This window comes from Rhinolophus sinicus, chromosome 16, assembly GCF_057876585.1.
Source record: "Rhinolophus sinicus isolate RSI-liver-muscle chromosome 16, RSI-T2T, whole genome shotgun sequence".
In the NCBI taxonomy this organism is placed as follows: domain Eukaryota; kingdom Metazoa; phylum Chordata; class Mammalia; order Chiroptera; family Rhinolophidae; genus Rhinolophus; species Rhinolophus sinicus.
In genome coordinates, this window is record NC_142516.1 from 53,297,407 (window position 1) to 53,318,409 (window position 21,003).

The 21,003-nt window shown below is 35.8% G+C and overlaps 1 protein-coding gene across 2 annotated transcripts in view; it reads left to right on the forward strand.

Annotated features, from left to right (window-relative positions):
• Positions 1 to 13,080, forward strand: part of UHRF2 (ubiquitin like with PHD and ring finger domains 2) — a 68,376-nt gene extending 55,296 nt beyond the window's left edge. Inside the window, exons 11-16 of one of the 2 annotated variants that reach the window (XM_019727140.2) lie at positions 2,753 to 2,915; positions 3,637 to 3,777; positions 6,168 to 6,267; positions 6,591 to 6,748; positions 10,931 to 11,029; positions 12,049 to 13,080. In XM_019727140.2, the coding sequence (XP_019582699.1) occupies positions 2,753 to 2,915; positions 3,637 to 3,777; positions 6,168 to 6,267; positions 6,591 to 6,748; positions 10,931 to 11,029; positions 12,049 to 12,195 (808 nt within the window). In that variant the 3' untranslated portion in view covers positions 12,196 to 13,080. Of the gene's footprint in view, positions 1 to 2,752; positions 2,916 to 3,636; positions 3,778 to 4,236; positions 6,268 to 6,590; positions 6,749 to 10,930; positions 11,030 to 12,048 lie in introns of those variants that run through there. The other variant, XR_012495715.2, reaches the window with a different exon arrangement.
• Positions 13,081 to 21,003: the final 7,923 nt, after the last annotated feature.

Consider the following 21,003-nt stretch of genomic DNA (forward strand, 5'->3'; position numbering starts at 1 on the left):
TGTGTTGACCTTTTTTCCATAGAAGCATTAATGGCATTCCAGCTTCCCTGGGAACAGAAAATGTGATCAAAATGTTTTATTTCATAAATGTATGCTAATATCAATAATAAATTAAGTAACTCAAACCATCAATAGCAATGACCGCATTATAACTTGTTATACTGATAATTTTATGATCATTTCATAAAGTTGAAATTTTTTGTATTCTAATAAGGACGTTTTGTGGGTTGAGTAAAAGTCAATATTTTTCGCTTTCTTGAGTCTATTATCACTTGGTTTTAATTAGTGTGCCCTTAATTTCTGATTGCCATGTGAGGTAACGAATATGCCAGTATGGTTACAAAATTTTGTTGCATACCAAGTTATACAGAATCTGTTTTTATGTCTTCCTTCTATATTATTTCTGACAGTAGGATTATTTTACTGAACCAGCAGAGGAGACAGGTCAGATTTGCTGGTGAAAACATTCCTGAGGCAGGAGTCCAGTCCCTAGCTAGTCTTTTTCTAGCAAGATAGCAGTTCTTTAGGAGAAATGTTCTTAAAAGGAGTTAGAAATATTTTGGTGTGTTTTTGTCCATGAAAATGTATACTGAATTTGCAAAAGGCTTTTTCAAGTTGTCAAATCTGAAAATTATATTTTTTCCTTTAATAATAATAGATTATTTTGCTTAAATGAAACTTCTTTTATAACTACCTGCACTTGTACATGGTAGATTCTTTTCAAGCTTTTGAAGAATCTAATACATATACCCTGTTTACCATATGTTATAATCTTGTTAGAAGATAATTGACAAGTAGTAAGAACGTATTAAAAGGAAGATAGTGACAATGAAATATTAACTCAAAACAATTTAGGATTGACTTATCAGAGACTCTTAACATCCATTCAGGTAATTTATACATTAAGCTGTGAGTATGCCTTGTGATTGATTATAAAGACCTCTTGGGCAAAGGTACCTACCTCTGTGTTTGCTAAATACGAAAACTGAAGTGAAAGGCCCTTAACTCTGACCTACAGTATACTCTTTCCTGTCTAGTACATGGTCCAATTCATTTTTGCTTCTCTGCTAAGAAGTAGTTTGACACCTGCTTCTTGCTTTTGAGAAGTTTGTTCTTACTTCTTCTCAGCTCTTCCACTTTATGAAACTGAAGAGGGCCGCAGGGTAACCTGGCTCTCCTGTATCAGGGTAGTTCGAGGCAACCGACTGAACTGTGGGGGGAGTGATGGAAGAGCCTTGTTGTTTTGGCTAGTTTCATCCTCTTGGACTCTATTCACATACTTGAACAGCCTGAATACTTATATGAAGCTAGAAGTGAGTTAATGCCAGTTAGTGGTGGCAGACATTATGACTGAAGGTACCTGTGAGCACCACAGCATTCCACTCATTAACATGAAGATAGTATTTGCCCTTATTCTTTCTCTTTAAGAAGATGAGGTATGGATAGCTCAATCGGTATTCCGTAAATAAGATGTAATACTAGCCCTAGAGTTGATGACTGTATTTCCTTCTACTTCTCAGAATTTGTGTGCATCTCCCTTTGAGATAAAAAAAAAAAGATAACTTGGTAAGCTTTAACTCTTTGACCACGTTTATACAAGTTTTTTTTTTAAAGAAACACTTTCTTAAATTTACTTACTTAAACTATAACTATGATCAAGATATTTTAGTAGATTATTCATTTAGTCTGAAGGTCTATTTTTTTTAATTTGAGCTTGCTTATAAAAACAGTTACACCTTGAACAAGTATTTTATATCCTATCTGATTTCACCAGATTGGGGGTATGTTGGCGTGCGTGCGTGTGTGTGTGTGTTTGTGTGTGTGTGTGTATGTGTATTTTTGACCTTACGAGTTCTCAGTGGTTTCTTTTCACTTAAGTTAGGAACTAGGTGACTTAGAGGAAAAATACTAATTTTAAATAGATTCTAGTTTGGTTTTTTTTTTTTTGGCAGGACTAAGTTCTCCCAAGAAAGGTCTTCTAACATCTAATAACCTTACTGATTAATTCCTACTAAGTGAGTACACATATTAAGGAAGCTTCAGCTAAATCAGGTGCTGCTTCCAGCTCAGTGTTCCTCCTTATTCCTGTGTCATCAGTAAACTGTAGTGCTCTCAAGCAGCCAAAAATCTTTATTGTCATGATTTAGCAGAGACATTTGAATGCTTCAGTTTTATTTAAACTTATCTTTTACTGGAGGCCTTTAAAGGATATTCTCATATTGAACTTGTTCTTTATGTCTTCTAAACGTTAAGGAATCTCTGTTGTCTGGAATGTGGAAAGTGGACCTAGAAAGGTCATTTGTATCTTGCTGACAAATTTATTTTTCTGGATTTCTTTCTACATTATTCCAGCAATTTACCTTGCTCCCTTATCAAAAAATTAACTATTATACAACAATCACTTGCTTTAGTTTTCCAACTTTCTCCCTTCCCTCAACGAACGTTATTTAAAGAAAATTCCATGTATTTCTAGTTGTTTTCTATTATACGTGGCACAGATGTTATTACTTTCAGAAGAACCCTACAGGCTATCTGAGAACCAATCCCCTGGCTTGGGGGTGACATCAGAAAACTGATTTGTCTTCTCTGCTGGTGGGGGAAAGCATAATCCTATTATCTGGAATAATATGGAAAGAATCATAGAATCTTAACCATCAGGTAAGGCATAATTCACCTTTTAATTGAGCTAATGATGCGATTATATACTTGAAGAAAGATTACTTGGTATAAAGACTTTGTTTTATTTTTTTAGGGCATTGGCCCTAAACTGTGATGCTCCATTGGATGATAAAATTGGAGCAGAGTCTCGGAATTGGAGAGCTGGTAAGCCAGTCAGAGTGATACGCAGTTTTAAAGGGAGGAAGATCAGCAAATATGCTCCCGAAGAAGGCAACAGATATGATGGCATTTATAAGGTGCTCTATCTGGCATGACCTCTTGTTAGTCATTCTTCCTGGGCTTTCAGGACAGGGTTACCACAGGGAACTACTTTGTTGTGGGTGGGCTGGAGGAAACATTAGATCATCTTAGCTGATATTTCTACTTTTTCTGGAAATACAACAGATGCACACAGTGAGCTCTTAACTTTGATACTTTTAAGGCTAATTTTAAGTCTGTAAGGGCAGTGTTATATTTTCAATTAAGCTTTTTATAAGTATGTTTGTTCTGTGTGATAAAACCATTCAAATGACTTGGCCATTGTAGATTTCTTATATATCTTTCAAAGTGATTTTAATTGTAGTCAATTTTCAAAGCAGAGCACATTATAATTGTTAAAATAGGTTGTATTCTTTGTTTAAAAAACAGGCATCTACTGCCACCACTTTTTATCTACCATTATGCAAACTTCTATTAATCAGTGAGCATAATCTAGTTAGTATTTCAAATTTATAGCAACCTATACTTATATGGGAAGTATCTTAATAGGAAATAAGGTCAAAATAATATTTTAGCGAATATTCTTAATTTACTGTTACAGCAAAACAAATACCTTTTGAAGTTTAATTCTTAATTAATTTACTGTTACAGCAAAGCAAATACCATTTAGTTTTGGCAAGTTTAAACCACTAATATGATGGCATTATGACTAAGTTTAAACTTTAAATCTCAAACTAGTACTGAAATATTACGATTTAGGTGGTGAAATACTGGCCAGAGATTTCATCAAGCCATGGATTCTTGGTTTGGCGCTATCTTTTAAGAAGAGATGATGTTGAACCTGCTCCTTGGACCTCAGAAGGAATAGAACGGTCAAGGAGATTGTGCCTACGTTTACAGGTTAGATTACATTTGTCTAGGATACTTGTATATTCATAAAAACATACACCTCTGTACTATCAACATGACTGTACTATTAACACTAGATATAACCCACAGCAATTGATGAGTGGACTGTAAGGGGTGAGGAATGAAATCATGCACGTATACAGAAGGAAAAGAAGTAAAATGGTAGCATTCTAGGTGTCAAACCGCCTTAAGACCAGGAATTGGGCTTGGGAAAAGTTAGGCTGTCAGTGAAAAGCAAAATATTTCCAATTCAATTTGGAAATGACTTGAAGTATGAAGGGGAAAGGATACATAAAATTTAAGTATAGGAGGCCTTGAGAAGGGAAGTTTATCCTAGAGGGCATAGGGGGTGTGACTCTGGTAGGGGAAGGGGGGAGGTGGCTTATAAGAGTGGTCTGCTTCCTACCCTTCTCACTTTTCCTCACCCCTTTTCTCTCTTCCCCCTCAAAGCTGCTTCCCTGTCCTGTCACCACCTTGAGTGCTGCGCCTTTTTTTTTTCCCCTTTTGCCCATGCTTAGCTGTTAACCCATATAAGACTTTGCTAGTTTTGTGTGCATGGTGGATGGTATGGCTGCATTTCCCCTCCACTCCTGTACACCCCGGACTTTGTTCCTGACACTGACTTCAGAGCATGGTTTGAGTTTATCCTTCATCATTCCCCATTGTTGTGCTTCCTGTAAAGACTACCAGCTTTGTCATTTCCCCTGGCTCTGCCCACACTGCATGTGTAGGGGCTGAACTGTGGGCAAGTGTCTGACCACCCAGGCAGGTGAGTGTGTGTCTTCTAGTGCAAGTCTGTTTCCGTTGTTGTTTTCTCTTTAAACTCATAAGAACTGATTGTTTAAATGAGACCCATCAGCTGCTAAAATAACTGCTAAAATACAGTTGACCCTTGAACAATGCAGGGGTTTAGGGATGTTTACCCCAGTGCAGTCGAAAAATCCACGTATTGTCACACCCCCCCCCCCCATGAACTTTCATTTAAAAAAGAAAATCCACGTATAACTTTTGACTCAGCAAAAACTTAACTAATAACCTATTGTTGACCGGAAGCCTTACTGATAACATAAATAGTCAATTGCACATATTTTGTATGTTGTGTGTATTATATACTGTGTTCTTATAATAAAGTAAACTAGAGAAAAGAAAATATTAAAATCTAAGAGTAAATACATTTACAGTACTGTTCTGTATTGATACTGTAAGTTTACGTTAATCTGTTTATAGGCTGAATCATCTGTCAACACCTACATCAATATTGTCTTATGATATAAAACACTGTAGATGTTATATGTGGTACTAACATTAGGCATGAAAAATGAAAAGATAATGTAAAAAAATATCTTTAGGTGTAATGATTTATTCATTGACAGCGAAGAAGCAGCAATATAATTGCCTTTATGGTAGCCTAGTGTAATAGATATTGCTTCGCAGTAATAAGGAAATCTCCAAAAAATTTTTCATTATGTTTACTGAAAAAAAATTCACATGTAAGTGGACCACACAGTTCAAACCCGTGTTTTTCAAGGATCAACTATAATTCTTTTTGTAACTGATATTTTTAAAAAACCCATTGTTAAACCCATTTTTGAAAGATTTTTTCAAATCTGTTCATCAGAGAATGTTCTAGATAGGTTAGATACGAAACTGAGCAGAAGCATGTAAGCCCATCTACTATAGTAAGTTAATGTATCATTGATGAGACCTGAAACATATGTTGAGCTTTAAAACATGAGTGTTACCGCAAAGCATGTCAAAAAAACAAAAAGGGCAACCAGTAAAACACAAGAGTAATAGGTAGAATTTATTCCTTAAAATCTAACCTTTGGCTGATAAAGAATTCAGTAATTTAGTGGCTTTACATCTTCTAAAAGCTTTTATTTCACCCCCTAACTTTGAGAGATAATGAGTTTGACCCTTAATGTTTTGGTGGTTTTTTTGTTTTGTTTTTTTAGATTGGCTCCACAATTTAGTGTAATTCCATCTACATGAGTACCATCTATTGTGCTCTGTGGTTGACGTCCACTTAGCTTCATATCTAATTCCACTTTCCTTTCTTCCTCAAAATTTTCAAGCCCCCTAGTCACAATTCCTGAAAACTTATCTTTCCTGTTTGAGGTCTGAAACTAAGATCATTGTATTATAAAACAGAATATCTTAACAATCAAAACTACATGGTTTTACACTGAATTTGGGATTTTAATAGCCTTCTGTCCTTTGAATTTTGTTTCTTTAAATGTCTGTTTCCTTTGTAGAAACTCAGTTCAGGGAAAGTATAGACTCCTTCCTCCTCACTTCCCTTTTAAAATTTCTCACCAGGATCTAGAACTCCCCTTCTCTGTGAAGCTTAAGTGTACATTGTACTTTTTCCCCCCCATCAGTATCCAGTAGGTTACCCTTCAGATAAGGAAGGGAAGAAGACTAAAGGACAGTCAAAGAAGCAGGCCAGTGGGGCCTCAAAAAGGCCGACTCCAGATGATGGTATGTAATGATTACAAAAAAGAAATCCTAATAACATAGTTTCTAATAAAGAGAAAAATTAAGAGAATAAATTGAGAAATTCATAAGAAATTAAAAGCAAAGTGAAAGGGGTGTTTTGGTGGGAGGGGAGCTTTTTTTTTTTTTTGGAATTTTCATAGTGTTGGAACCCAAACAGCAGCAAATATAACTCCAAGGGAAGTTAGATGCTGCTTTATGCAGGTTATCTTCATGCTAAACGTCACTGGTGCCAGTTAACTCTTTTGTTTCATAGTTCTGCTTAGAACCACTTGTAAGTCTGCTGATATATTTTTAAATAAATCTAGATGATTGTCCAAGTGCCTCCAAAGTGTTCAAAGCATCAGATTCAGCAGAACCAGTTGAGGCTTTCCAACTAACCCCTCAACAACAACATCTAATCAGAGAAGATCATCAAAACCAGAAGCTGTGGGATGAAGTGCTTGCATCTCTTGTGGAAGGACCAGTATGTAAAGATTTTTTTTTATTATTATTATAATAATTATATGCTCTTTCATTTATTTTTTAAATTTATTTTTAAATTATTGTATTAGTTTCAGATGTATGTACAACATAGTGATTAGACATTTATATGCCTTATGGAAGTGATCACCACGATAAATCTAAGTATGTGTCACTATATATAGTTATAAAAGATTTTTAAAAATAATGTTCTGATATTAACAAATGAGGAAAAATAATTTCTCTATGAAGTATCATTCTCACAAGTCAGTCAAAACTATCCTTTTATCTAGTCTCATATAGTGCTATCAGCTTTTAGAAACAATCTGAGGCAGTTTTTAAATGCTTTTAAATTTATTTTATACCTCTTAGATGTTGGTTTTTGACCTCTCTGTGCCTGAATTTAGTAATTTATGTTGAGGTACTGTTCTTGGGAAGAATTTTTAGTTGTGGAACACCCTCAACTTAATCAGAAACTCATCAGGAAAGTTGTTATACTTCAAAGTTGCCTGATAGCATAAGTCTTAAGCAATTTAGCACAATTTTCAATGCCTACATGTTCAACCGAGGGGTAAATAAAACAGCAATGATTTATTTAAATATTTCATATGTTTTGGATTTTTTTCCATTTTTTGGTAATCGTAAAATTTCAAAGTGAAAAGGAATTACAAAGTTAACAGATGTGTGGATTTTGTATTAAGCTGTATTTTGCAAACGAAGCTTTCTTATCAGATCCCCAAAGCTAGAGGTTTCAAATATGGATTGTCTGTTCATTCCTTGCTCACTTGCTTTTATTGTCTTAAATTTTGCTTATGTATTTTGCTTATGTTTTATTAGACATTCACCCCTTGTCATGTGTAATATAGTTACTCTTCTGTTTTCTTTGCCTCCAAAGTATTACGATGTGCTGCTGTTGTGGGTGAGCTGTAGTGTCCTTTCTTGAAATTCCATCTTGTCATCTTTTAGTAACTTCTTCTGTTCCTTTTCTTTTTCTCTACATTAGCCGGAACTTCTCGTGTGTCTGAAATGGGGTTAGTGAATATCTATATGTGCTTTCTGTCTATCTCTATTTAAAGGGAACTCTCATAGGGTCTTTGTGTTGCTTCTTGTTTGAGAACTAGTCATAGTTATGATATTAAGGAAGAACCTTCCTGATGTAATTTTTAAACTTTTAGAACTGGGTAAGGTTTATCAAATACCCTTTGGTTTTATATTGGAGTCATCACTTCCTTTGCCTAAAAATGTGATATGTTGGGTTATCCTTGGTAGAATGAGGCTTACACGTTTGAAAGATGGAAGTAAAGTGATTTAGCTCTGTGAGAAGTGTTACATGATTTTTAGCCAAGAGGCCCAGGCAGAAGGAGAGTCTGACCCTGGTAGGTCAGACTCATTTTCACTTGGAGCAAGTAAGACACAGCAAGCAGTTGTTGATCATGGTCTTACATTATTTGGTTGGAGAGGATACAGCTGGTTAGTGATAACTTGGGGGAGTTGTAGCTGTGGGTGGGCAGAGGATGAAGTAGCAGATAGGGGTGAAGAAAAGGCCACCGGAGTACACACACAAGTTCTTTGGCACATCTCTTGTCTGCGTCGCACATGTGTCCTGGGCTTCACGTGAGGCTTTTAATATGTATATCTTGGTTATCAATAAAAAAATTATCAAAATGGTTGAATCCTGTGAGATTTTTAGGCAAGGGTGTACAAATCCATATACTTGACTTTTCTACCTTTCAACATCTTCTTTCAATGCAACTTTCATATGCAATCAAGTCACCAATTGACAATTATCATACCAGAAAAAAAAAAGACCAAAAAAAATCCTGTCTGCTGGTGGCAGGATCTTAACGTGCCTGGGTCGGATGATGTGATGTTGCTGCAAGTGATTACCCTGGATGTTTATGTACTGTTATTGCTCTGGGTGGGTTTCATGCCCATTCTCTTCACATAAACCAGGAACACATTTATTAAGCCAGAAAAATCAGGTGTTGGCCAATGGTGACTTTTAAATAAATATAAACACGTAATATTTGCATTTATGTCCAAATGCTTTCCCAAGATTCTACATGACCTGTCATCCCTGTCTGCTGCTGTAGTTTCTTCTTGCTACTCTCAGGCCTGAACTGCTTTGGCTACAGTGATCTCTGTGTTATTTAACACACTCAACTCATTCCCACTGCTGGCCTTTACACATACTATTTCTCTCACTGGAATTCTTTCCTCTACATCTTCATTTGGCTCACTCCATATCCTGTAAGTTTCTGCAACAGTATTACACTCCTCAGGGAGGCCTTCCCAGACTACACTTCCTAAAACAGCCACTCTTTTCTCTGTTGCTTTAATTTACTTTGTTTCCTCAGTCATTACTATCTGAAATTGATTTTTTTTTTTTTTCCGTCTCCTCTCCTAAAGGAATATAAAGTTTCAGGAGAGCAGCGACTTTGCCTTTTTATCACCACTATGTGGATGAATGTCTAGCATGTTGTACCAACTCAAAATACCTATACACATATTATAGGCACCGTGGAGGTACCACGGAAATATCAGCATCAACAAAGGAATTGTCAGGAATAGGGTACCTGATACTAATTTATAGTTTTTTTCCACATCCCTCCCCCCAACTAGTACATTTTTTTAATGTGTTGCTTTTAATTAATACTTTGTTGATAATACACTTGACTTTCATAATCCATGTTTATAAATAAGTTAGTATCGAGATACAACTTTGAAATGGGAGCTTTGATTTTTCTCTAATTGAGGTATAATTAACAAACTACATTATATTCATTTTAGGTGTACAACAAAATGATTCGATATTTGTATATATTGCAAAATGATCACTACAATAAGTCTAGTTAACATCTGTCACCGTACATAGTTACAAAAATACTGTTTTTTGTGATGAGAACTTTTAAGATTTACTCTCTCTTAGCAACTTTCAAATATGCAATACAGTAGTAACTATAGTCATCATGCTGTACATTACATCACCAGGATTTACTTATTTTATAACTGGGAGTTTGTACTTTTGATTCCCCTTTACCCATTTTGTCCCTCCATCCCGATGGGTTATTTGATGGTCTGTTTAGTTTCCACATATAAGTGAGATCATACTGTGTTTGTCTTACACTTTGAGCTCTTTAATTTTTTTTTATTTTTACTTGAAATTCTTATAGATTCTACTTTTTCTATTAATATAAAGAAAACACATAAAATACACTCCTCTACTACCAAAAATAAATGAATGAAGGATTATCCTTGTGACTATTCAAAAATCTACTTATCTTTGTAGTTTAATAGTACAAACAGCTTGGGTAAAATGGAATCAGTAATGGTTCTGAAGAGTATAGACTACCCATTTGATCATGTTTGCTTTAGATGGCTTTACCCTTTATAATTTAGTCCCAATTTGAATAAACGTTAGCATCAAGAAAATAGGGGATTTTTGGATTGAGGCAAAAGTATCACAGAAGATAATCTTAGGAAAATAAATATATTGATTTTTTTGGTGATCTTAGGTACTACAGAGTATTATTGCCCATTGCTTTTTTTTTTTTAAGCTTAAAAAATAAATATTCATGTTTTGTAGCAAAAGATTGAATAAATAATGCATATTCATATACTGGAATGCCATGCAGCTTTTTGAAAAATATATGTATTGACCTTGAGATAAACTGTCTGTGATTTTTTAATAGTGGAAAATAATCTCTAGAATGTGAGGTTTAAAGGGACATTTACTTTTTAATGCCATATATTTTTGACTTTGCAACCTTTTCAACCCAATCCTCATATTAAAAACTAATGTGTAATGGGGATGTCCGGTTAGCTCAGTTGGTTAGAGTGTGGTGCTGTTAACACCAAGGTTGCCGGTTCGATCCCCACATGGGCCCGTGTGAGTTGCACCCTCCTTAATATAAGTAAGTAAGTAAGTAAGTAAATAAATAAATAAATAAATAAGATATCACTAAAAAAAAAAGAAAAACTAATGTGTATATCTTACAGAATGAGTTTTTATTTCAGTTTCTATTATATGTTTGTTAGTCATTACAATTACTCCTTGATTTTTTTTCTTAATAGAAAACGTATTAAATATTACTTAGACACTTTTTAAAATCACTTTGAATTTTATTAATATATTATGAAATGTGAAATGCTAACCGTTTTTTCCTTCCTTTTGGGTACCATCTAGAATTTTCTGAAAAAATTGGAACAGTCTTTTATGTGTGTCTGCTGCCAGGAGCTAGTTTACCAGCCTGTGACAACAGATTGCCTCCACAATGTCTGTAAAGTAAGTAGAATTTTTTTGTTGTTATTTTCCCTTATTAGGCCAGAAGGCACACTAACCTCTAAACCTGTTTTCAGTATATAAAGAAGAATTTTTCCTAAAACAGAATAGTTAGGGAATCTTGACAGTTCAGAGCATTTAATTGAATCTTGGTTGTAAATGCACACTTTAATTCGATAGTAATAGCAGTTCAAATATATATAGTTGAGGTATTCTATCATGTTTGGCATTGTTGAGGAGGGGTTGAAATGGAGACGAGAAAGTAAGGGTTTCTCTTTTAGTTTTTATATGTTTCATGTTGTATAATGCAAACTGCAATAGTTCCATGCACTTAGTGGAATCTAAAACAGATTCTATCTGGCAGTATGCCCAGAGTTGTTGAATATGTGTTATCAGTGTGGTGTGAAAGGAAAATTTGAGTTTTAGTAAATACAAGGTTGGAATCTTGCTTTATTGCTTTGTGATCATGTGCCCTGACCTAACTTCTGAATTTGTTTCTTTTGTAAAATGGTAAGAAGCCTTCCATATAGGTGTTAGTTAACTCTGTAATATATTTAGTACTTCTTTATTTTTTGAAGACACATTGTATGTTAAGTGATTTAATAAAATATATATAACTTAGTTCTAAGCAGGGGAATCCTGAATTGTTTTTCTTTAGTGCTTTATCAGGAAACCACAGGATTAAAATCCCACCTAGAAAATGAGGCTAGTGGGAATCATACATAATCTAATACCCTCATTTTACTGGATGAGGAAATTAAAGCATACAAAAGTTAAGTCATTTACCTGAAGTCTCACAGTATGTGCTAGACGTGGCACTAAAGCCATGTCTGTAGACTAGTTTTCATAGCACAGATTCAGGCCTTTACAGTTACTCACCTTTTATGTTTTTCTTGTTGCCAAACAGTGAGTTTCTAGTTCCTATTTAAAGCATAAGTTGTTGAGTGCTTTTCTGTGTTGCTTTACCCTCGGATGAAGTTGGGTGTTTTCTGGGTTTTCTGTTCTGTTGTGTTTTGCCTTAGGATTGCTTACAGCGCTCTTTTAAGGCTCAAGTTTTCTCCTGCCCTGCTTGTCGGCATGATCTTGGCCAGAATTACATCATGACTCCCAATGAGACTCTGCAGACTCTACTTGACCTTTTCTTCCCTGGCTACAGCAAAGGACGATGATCTGTCTGCTTCTACTGTGTTGCTCCTGGTGATTTTTTGGACAATAAAGAATCTAAAATGGTTGGGGGTGGGTGGGGGTGGAAGCAACGGTGGACCATAATTCTCATGTTCTGAAGCAGCTAATCCTCTTTCCTACATAGCCATCATCTTGTGTGTGTGGTAAGAGGCCCATTTCTCAGCTGTCTTTTAAATATCAAAAGGTAGTTCCTGTAAGTAACAACTAGTTGTAATGAGTAAAAGTCAAAGCCACAGCTCTAGTTGATAATCCAAGTTATGATTTATTTTGCAACTACCTCAGGACAGAAAAGATTTATGGGGATTTTTTAAATCATTGAATAATTAGTTAAATGAAATTTTAGCTACACACTGCCTCCCAAATATTAGTTGTGCCTGGTTCATGTAATTTGATTTTACAGAAAAGGAAGTGACACTTGAGATCGTTGGAATGAACGCAGCTTCTGTAGTGTGCATAATACATTTTTAATGTCTTCTTCCATTACGATGTGTGTTTTGCAAAGAACAGGTTCGTTTTTTAGCCCATTTTTGTGAGCTCCATTGTGCTTTTTTCTGGTGTTTTATGCAAGTTGACTACTAATGACTAATGAGAACAATATGAATGCGTTGTTGCATTAGTGTAATGTGGTGTGGTTTTGCACTTAAACAGAGGTATTCAGATGCTCTCATTGTAAATGTTTATGAAAAGCCTCTTCTGTACTCGTCAAACTGCTTTTAGTGAATCCTTCCAGTGGTTTTACATCTGCAGAGCATTGCGGACTGGGCTGACTTTTGAGAGGACTGAAATTGCTTCATATTGTGATCCTAAATTTTATATTCACTATACTCCCTAAAGTATACCTTAATAAATATTTTATGACCAGCAAAATAGCTCATCTTGCTTCACTGTTTTATATTTGTCTGTCTTATAGTATGTATTTTTAAGAATCATTTCCAGAGTATTTCATTGTACATTTTTATTGAAACAGACATTTTGCACAATTTTTTACTCTTGATTTTTGGTAATGAGAACTACTATGAAATCTTAAGCTCTAAGGACAGATTTCACCCTGGGTCTGACACTCCCCCACCCCCCCACCGCACCCCACTAAATGGGAAAATTTTTCAATATAAGAGCCTAGTGACTGTTCTTTCATCTATAACAACCTCAATCTTACTTTCAACGTTAGCATAGTCAGTGTTACTTTTTATTTCACAGTCGCAAGAATATTCTAAAACGAACGTAGTTCTAGTCTCTGAAACTATATTGTTACATTATCACCAGAGAAAAGTTTTAATTTGATCAAACCATTTTTCCTACCCCTAAATTCAGAGCCATATATATAGCCAATCTTTATTGAATGTTTGCTTTGTACTAGTCATTTGTATGGTTTTATATGTATTCATTTAATACTACATCAATCCTAAGAGGGAGCTATTATCCCCATCTTATGGATGAATGTCAAAGGTATAGAAAGGTTAAGAAACTTGCCAGAGTTCATATGCCAAGGAAGTAGCAGAACTATGCTATAAATTTAGGCAATCTGAATGCAGACCTGGCAAATTTTACTTCTGGGCTATATAGGCTCTCACATTTGACTATAAGCCAGACTAGTTTCATTACTTTTTCTGTATTAAATTAGAAATCATGTTCAGGGAAACATTTACAGCATAGTAATTGGAGCTGTATGTCACTTAGGGTTATAAATGTTGGAATCATTTTTATTTTGAAGAATCAGATTTAAATAGGACCTTCTTAGATTGACAATGAATCATTAAATTGTGTCATCTGGTGTAATTCCCTCCGACATTGGCCGTATCTCTGCATGAAGGGTAGGGAATATCTCCCAGTTTCAGCTACTTGAACTGGTTTAGTTCTACCACTTTTTTAAGTAAAATAAGTGATTCCCACAGTTACATTATCTATTGTCTTAACTTTACTATAATGATAGACTAGAAAAAAAAGCTGGTTATAGTTTAACATGTTCAAAAGTGTCAAGTATGGTCCAAAGCCAAGCAATTTTTTTAAAGACATCATTTTTTTAACATAAGTATCTCAGTTTGTATCTGAAAGATACGGACTTTTAGAAAACATAACAATACTCTTGTCACACATGTAAAAAATAAAAATTTAACGGTAATTGAGTAGCTAGTAAATGTTCAAATTCCTATTGACTCATATGTCATACGTGGATATTTTAAGTTAGTTAGTTTGAATCAGGCTCCAAATGAGATCTTGCATTATTATTACTATCTTAAGTATCTTTTAATCTGTATATAGCCCGTCTGTCTTTTTTCTTTCCTTTACCTTTTACAATTTGTGTGTTGAAATTGTTTTGGAGTCTTTCTGACACAGATTTTTCTGCTTATAACGACGGGGAATGGTTTAACCTGTTTCTCTTTATATTCTGTAAACTAGTAGTTAGAATTCAAACATGACCATATTCAGATTTGATTTTTTTTTTTCAGAAATGGTGTGGTTGTCCTTCAGGTGGTACATAGTATCTGATTGTCTCTTAGGCTTAAGTTTGAAAGATGAGCTTTTCCCTGGATTCTGTTACACTTAGTAAGTTACTGTGATTGCTATTACTCAGCCACTTCCTTATGGTAGGATTTTTTGCTTTAATTTTTTTCTAGTTAGAGTAGGCAGGGCCTCTAGCTTTAGAACTCACGTCTGAATAATATGGTTCATTCAACAAATATGTGCATGCTGGTATGTTTAAGGATATTAGGTAACCTTTCGAAAGCTGACTATCTAAAACACCCTTAGCTTTCTCACAACCCTGTTGTGACAATTCAGTTAACAGAAAGGGGTCCTATAAAACAAAGCTTTGGATTTCAGTGTAGATCCTACTTACAAGAGCTGTGTAGAAGTCTGCTCTGACTTGCCCACTGTCTGCTATTTCTTTCTTTGCCCATTAGGGACCATACCTTTCCCCATTCTTCTTCAGAACAGCTTGAAAGACAGAGGTCATGATTGTCTACCCAATTTCAGGGAATTGAGTTTGATGGCCCACTTGCCAACAGCTCACATTGGGAAGAGTATTCTTGTCCACTGTCTGCTAACTGGTCCCCATACTAGACCTTTAAATCCCTGAAGGAAGTGATATTTAGTAACCTGGAATAATCAGACACTACCCAGAAGAAAAAAATGATGAAACACCAATTGCTGGACATAAGAAATCAAGAACTAACTGTGGATGACCAAACAACTACTATTTAAAAAAAAATGAATGAAAGAATGAGTTTTACAACTATATCCTCAAGTATGAAATTGCATTGCATTGATGGAAGAAGAACAAGCTGCTGTGTGAAGAGTAATTTGAGATTAACATTCTTAAAACTAAACATGATTGTGGAAAAAAAAAAGGTAACAGACAAAACAGAATGGACACTGCCAACATTTGAACGTATTGCTGATAATCCGTTATATATGGATATCCCACAATATGTTTATCTATTCATCTGCTGATGATATTTGGGTTGTTTCCCGGATTTTGTTCTTATAAATAAAGCTGCTGTGAACCGTTGTGTGTAAATCTTTGGGAAATAGTTTGACAACTTACAAAATCAAATATGTGCTTACCATGTACTTCAATTTCATTAATTGTTATTTACTCAAAAAAAATGAAGAGGCGTTACCAAAGTAGTTAATATCATTTTATATTCTTGCCAATAGTCGATGAGAGTTCTGGTTGCCCTACATTGTTACTAACGCTTCATTTTGTCCTTTCTTTTCATTGTAACCATTCTAGAGGGTGTTTAGTTTCCATAGGAGACAAGAATGGGTTGAATATTTAGTGACCAGAGTGAGTTAGTCATTTGTAATCACCAGCTATTTCTGGCTCTCACATGCATGTGTCAGGATTGTACATCCTCGCCTCCTTGTGGTTTGCTAGGGCCATGTGACTAGTTGGCCAGTTATTTGTAACAAAAGCTATGTGTCACTTCTAGGCACAGCATTTTGTTGCCCTCTGGAATTTACTTTCTCCTTCCTTGGAGACCAGTAACACCAAGATAGAGCTTTCATATCAGCCTGGGTTCCAGAATGAGAGTGACCAGAGTCCCCAGCCAATTTGTGATGGGCATGCAACATGAGTGAGAAGTAAATCTTTAAGTCCTTAAGGTTTTTAAATTGTTAACATGACCTAGCCAATTGTGATGGATAGAAGCCTTCCTAAATTCCTCAGCCTACCAGTAGCCAAGGAAGTGAATTTTTTGTTGATCTTTTAATGATATGGAAGTAGAACTAACACTATTTTTAAACTAAATTTTTTAATATCCAAATCAGTTGACTATGAGCTGTTGATAAATTGGTTGATAGTGTGGCAAGCAACCTCTAAGATGGTCTCCAGTGACCCCCACATCCCTGGTCTTCATGCTCTGTTGTCATCTCCTCCCCTTGAATGTGGGGCAGGACTTAACTGATTCTCTTGTGTTGAATAGAATTCAGCAGAAGTGATAGGATGTCACTTCCAAAGTCAGGTTACAAAAATACTGTCTTATACTTTCAACAACCTCTCTTGCTCGCTCTGAGAGAAGCCAGCGATCATGTTTTGTGCTACTTTGTGGAAAGGCTCATGTGACAAGAAACTGATGTCTCCAGGCAACAGCCATAGAATGAGCATGGAAATGGATTCTTCCCCGGTCAAGCCTTCAGCTTCCGTGATTTATGATCATCTGTTATTCATACTGTGTAATGCAGTGAGTAATGTCTTGTTTTTCTCTAGCTTCTTTAAAGACTTTTTTCTTTGTCTTTAATTTTCAGAAATTTGATGATGAGGCGTCTGAGCATGGGTTTCTTTGGATTCATCTTATTTTGGCTTCCCTCAGCTTCTTGAATCTAGATTATATCTTCTGTTAAATTTAGAAAGTTTCTAGTCATTACTTCTTCAAATATGATTCAATCCTGCACTCTTTTTCTTCTTCTGGAACTCCAATGACATGAATGTTAGCTCTTGTTATTGTCCCAAAGTCTCTGAGATTCTGTTCGTTTTTATTCAATATATATATTCTCTATTCAGATTAGATAATGCTTAATGATCTGTCTGCAGGTTCACTGATTCTTTCCTCTGTCATCTATACTCTGCTATTGAGCCCGTCTAATAAGTTTTGTTTGGGTTTTTTGTTTGTTTTTTTGTCACTGTATTTTTCAGTTCTAAAATTTCCATTTGGATCTTCTCTTTATTATTCAAGTTGATTCTTGAGTAATTTTGCATTGGATCCTCGACATTTTGAGTATTATGAGAATCTTGTTCCTATTTAAATCTTCTATTTTATAGGACAGATTCTGTTCATTTTTAGGTTTAGGTTCCGAATGCATGTTCTGGCCCACTTTTGTGGTACAATGTCAGTTTAATTTTCAAAGTCTTTGTAGCACTATTCTCATCTGTCCCTAGTTGGATACCACCCAGAAATCAATCTGAAACCTGGATAGTAGTCCACTGGTGGACTGTTTGCTGTGTTGATTATGGTCAGTTTCATGCATGGGCTGCTTGAGAATCTGTCCAGGACTTCATATGGGGTCTGACAAGTAAGTTTGTGAACTTGTTGCAACACTGTTGTTAACCTTTTTTGATATCAGAGTAATTAATTATTCATTATGGATTTGTACCAACTGGACAGTTAACCAAGTTTACTATTTGAAAGTGCTGAAAAGACTGTGAAAAAGTTAGACGACTTGAATTTTTCACCAACAATTCATGGCTCTTGCATCACGACAATGCAGCAGCTCACAGGGCACTGTCTATGAGGGAGTTTTTAACCAATAAACAAATAACTGTATCAGAACACCCTCCCTACTCATCTGATCTGGTCTTCAATGACTTCTTTCTTTACCGAAGATGAAGGAAATATTGAAAGGAAGACATTTTGATGACATTCAGGACATCAAGGGTAATATGACAACAGCTCTGATGGCCATTCCAGAAAAAGAGTTCCCAAATTACTTTGAAGGGTGGACTAGGTGCTGGCGTCGATGCATAGCTTCCCTTGGAAGGTGACTGTAGTGATATTCAGCACTGAGGAGGTATGTAGCACTTGTTCTAGGATGAGTTTGCAAACTTAATTGTCCGACCTCGTAGTATATGTAAGTACTGTTTGCAGTTTCAGGCATCCAGTGGGGATCTTGGAACGTACCCCCCCACAGATAAGGGAAGACTACCATATTTAGCAGCAGTAATAGGATAGAATATACTTATTGTATCTTGTGTGGAACTCTAATTCTCCCCAAAATAGGTTTTTATCTACCAAGAAACTAAAACAGGTTTAGTAATAAAGGAACCCTATTTGAGAGGAAACTAACATTAAGTACTTATGTGTCAGACACTATACTAAGTGATATTAAAACTGTCCAACAACCCAACAAAGAAGACATTTCCTTTCGATTGTTAAAAAAGCACACTCAAGACAGAAGGAAGTGACATCTATTCCATGCTCTGTGTCTATTGGGGGTTTTGTTTGTTTTTAAAATATGAAAAATTACAAAGAAACTGTAGCAAACACCTTGCATACAGACTCGCCAGTATTGATCATTGTTAACATACTAATTTGTTCTTAAATAAATTAAGGAACAAAATATTACAAGCAAAGGTAACATGCTTTTATCACTTTCCCTTTCCCATTTCTCTCACCACCCAAGAAACTATCATGAATTTCATGATGCCTTTTCAGTTTAGTTTTTTGTACTTATGTGTTCATGTATAGGTATTCACAAACAAAGTACAGTATTTCAAATGTTAAACTTGTTTTTTGTTCATTATTCTGTATCTTAGGGCAGCCTTTAATAGCTAAATTTAGTCTCTTTACATTTATTATGATACTGAAATACTTAGACTTTTTCCTATCATTTTGTTTTGTGTTTTTCATTATAAAAGAGCAGCACTAATTCCTTTTTTTAATTCTTCTCATTTTTATATTAAAGAGGATTTGATCTTCCCGCACCCTTGCACAGGACTGAAAGTTACTCATTTAGTCAGTTTTTGTTATTTTGTGGGTATTCTTAAGCTTTTAATATACCTGTGATTTAGAGAATATTAATATTTGTAAAATGGTCAGTGCCTTAGTTTCTTTCCTAATTAAGACAAGTATCTCACCTTATTTTTATTTCTCTTCATATTCATTCTTAAACACAACTAATTTCTGGGAAATAATGAAATTGTTGAAGGATTGTATTGAGCCTCCTTAACTGTGGCACCTTTCAGCCTCTCCTCCCAGAACTGCCTCATGCTTGGTAGCGTTATACTTCAAACTGACAGCACTTCTCTGAATGGCAGACACTGTCTCAGACGAAGGGCTCTTTCTGACAAAATACAGAAATAGTGCTAACTCTCCCCAGTCCCCTGCCCGCCCCTCCCAAAATGGCTGGCACCACATATTACACTCACTCCTTTGCTATTTGCAAGTTTATTTAACAGCCTGCCCAACTGTCTCCTTCCATGGAAAGTATTTTCCTCATTGTCTGTTGGAATGCATTTGAAGCAGCTTCTTTTAACGGTTAAAAACATCTAATTCTTCTATTTTGGGGAACTTTAATATTCCTGTATTCCTGTATAGTCACGTTGGATAAAATGTCTTGAACACAAGCGAGTTATCTTTTTTTTTTTCCATTCTTTATGCCAGACTTTTAAGAAAGAATGTGTTTGCATCTAATTCTCCTTTGGCTGCTTCTGCTGCAGTGAGTAGCACTTTTGGATCAAGTTCCCAGTCGCAGCACGGTCGAGGAAAGTCTGCATTTTTTTAGAATGACTGACATTCTCCCGGTGCCATTGGATTCCACCCCATTTTCTGGGATTTTGGCTGTTACTTCAAGCACTTAAATCTTCTGAGTCTCACCAGGTCTTTTTTGTTTTTTCAAATGATCTTCAGAAGTGCTTTTGTAGGAAATTTAAAATGTCACAATCGAAGTTTACAAACCCTTTTACTGGGAGGTTAAAGTACAATGCAACAAACAGATCAAAAGCACACTAAAGTTTCTCTGGCATCAGTTTTGAAAACCCTAACTTCTATAAGAGGTCCAGACACGTGGAAAGTTTTGTAGATTTTTTTCAACCCTCCATGGAGTGTAGTGAATTCAGAAGAATTACAGGCAATCACCAATTGGCATTTCAGAAGTTAATTTGTAAAAGGACAGCCATGATCTTGGACTTGATGTAGGTTGAAAATGAAATAATCTTTTTGTGCAAATTTGTACAAATGGTTCCCATAGCAACAATGATATAGAGGAAGGGGGTAGTTTCCCAGGTTAGCCTGTGAAGCCTATGAAACCATAATCTAGTCGCACTGCTTTTATGGGAAAAGTGTCCAATACCCTTGCCAATTCCAGGCACCAGTGAAGTGACCTCCCCCTGTCCCAAACTGACTACATTTCCAAACAAACTTTGGGATGGGTGATCTGATAGCTGGGATTGTGACTTCTTTACTATCAGGAACTTATCACCATCTGCAGGGAGTTGTATGTATGAGAGGTGGAAAGGAGACGTGGGAAAAGCTCCAGATGAATAAACAACAGGTAGGGTACGAAGGCCGGGGAGTTAGAACCTGGGAAGGCACCCCTGAACTGGGAGGACTAGAAAAGGGGGTATGGGAAGGAATCAAGTGCACAGTGAAGCCAGCGATGAGAATTACGTACGAAGAGGAGGAGAAAGGCAGCGCTAGGAAAACAATGTCATACTCTCAGGCACAGTCCATGTTAATGATACACGTCAGGGGACCTGCCCACATGCACAGCCAGTAATGAGCAAGTGGGCCCTGCAGCCCTGTTGCCAGGGCTTCGCTGTAATGGACTGTTTTCAACTTTGCAGACATTCCCACCCC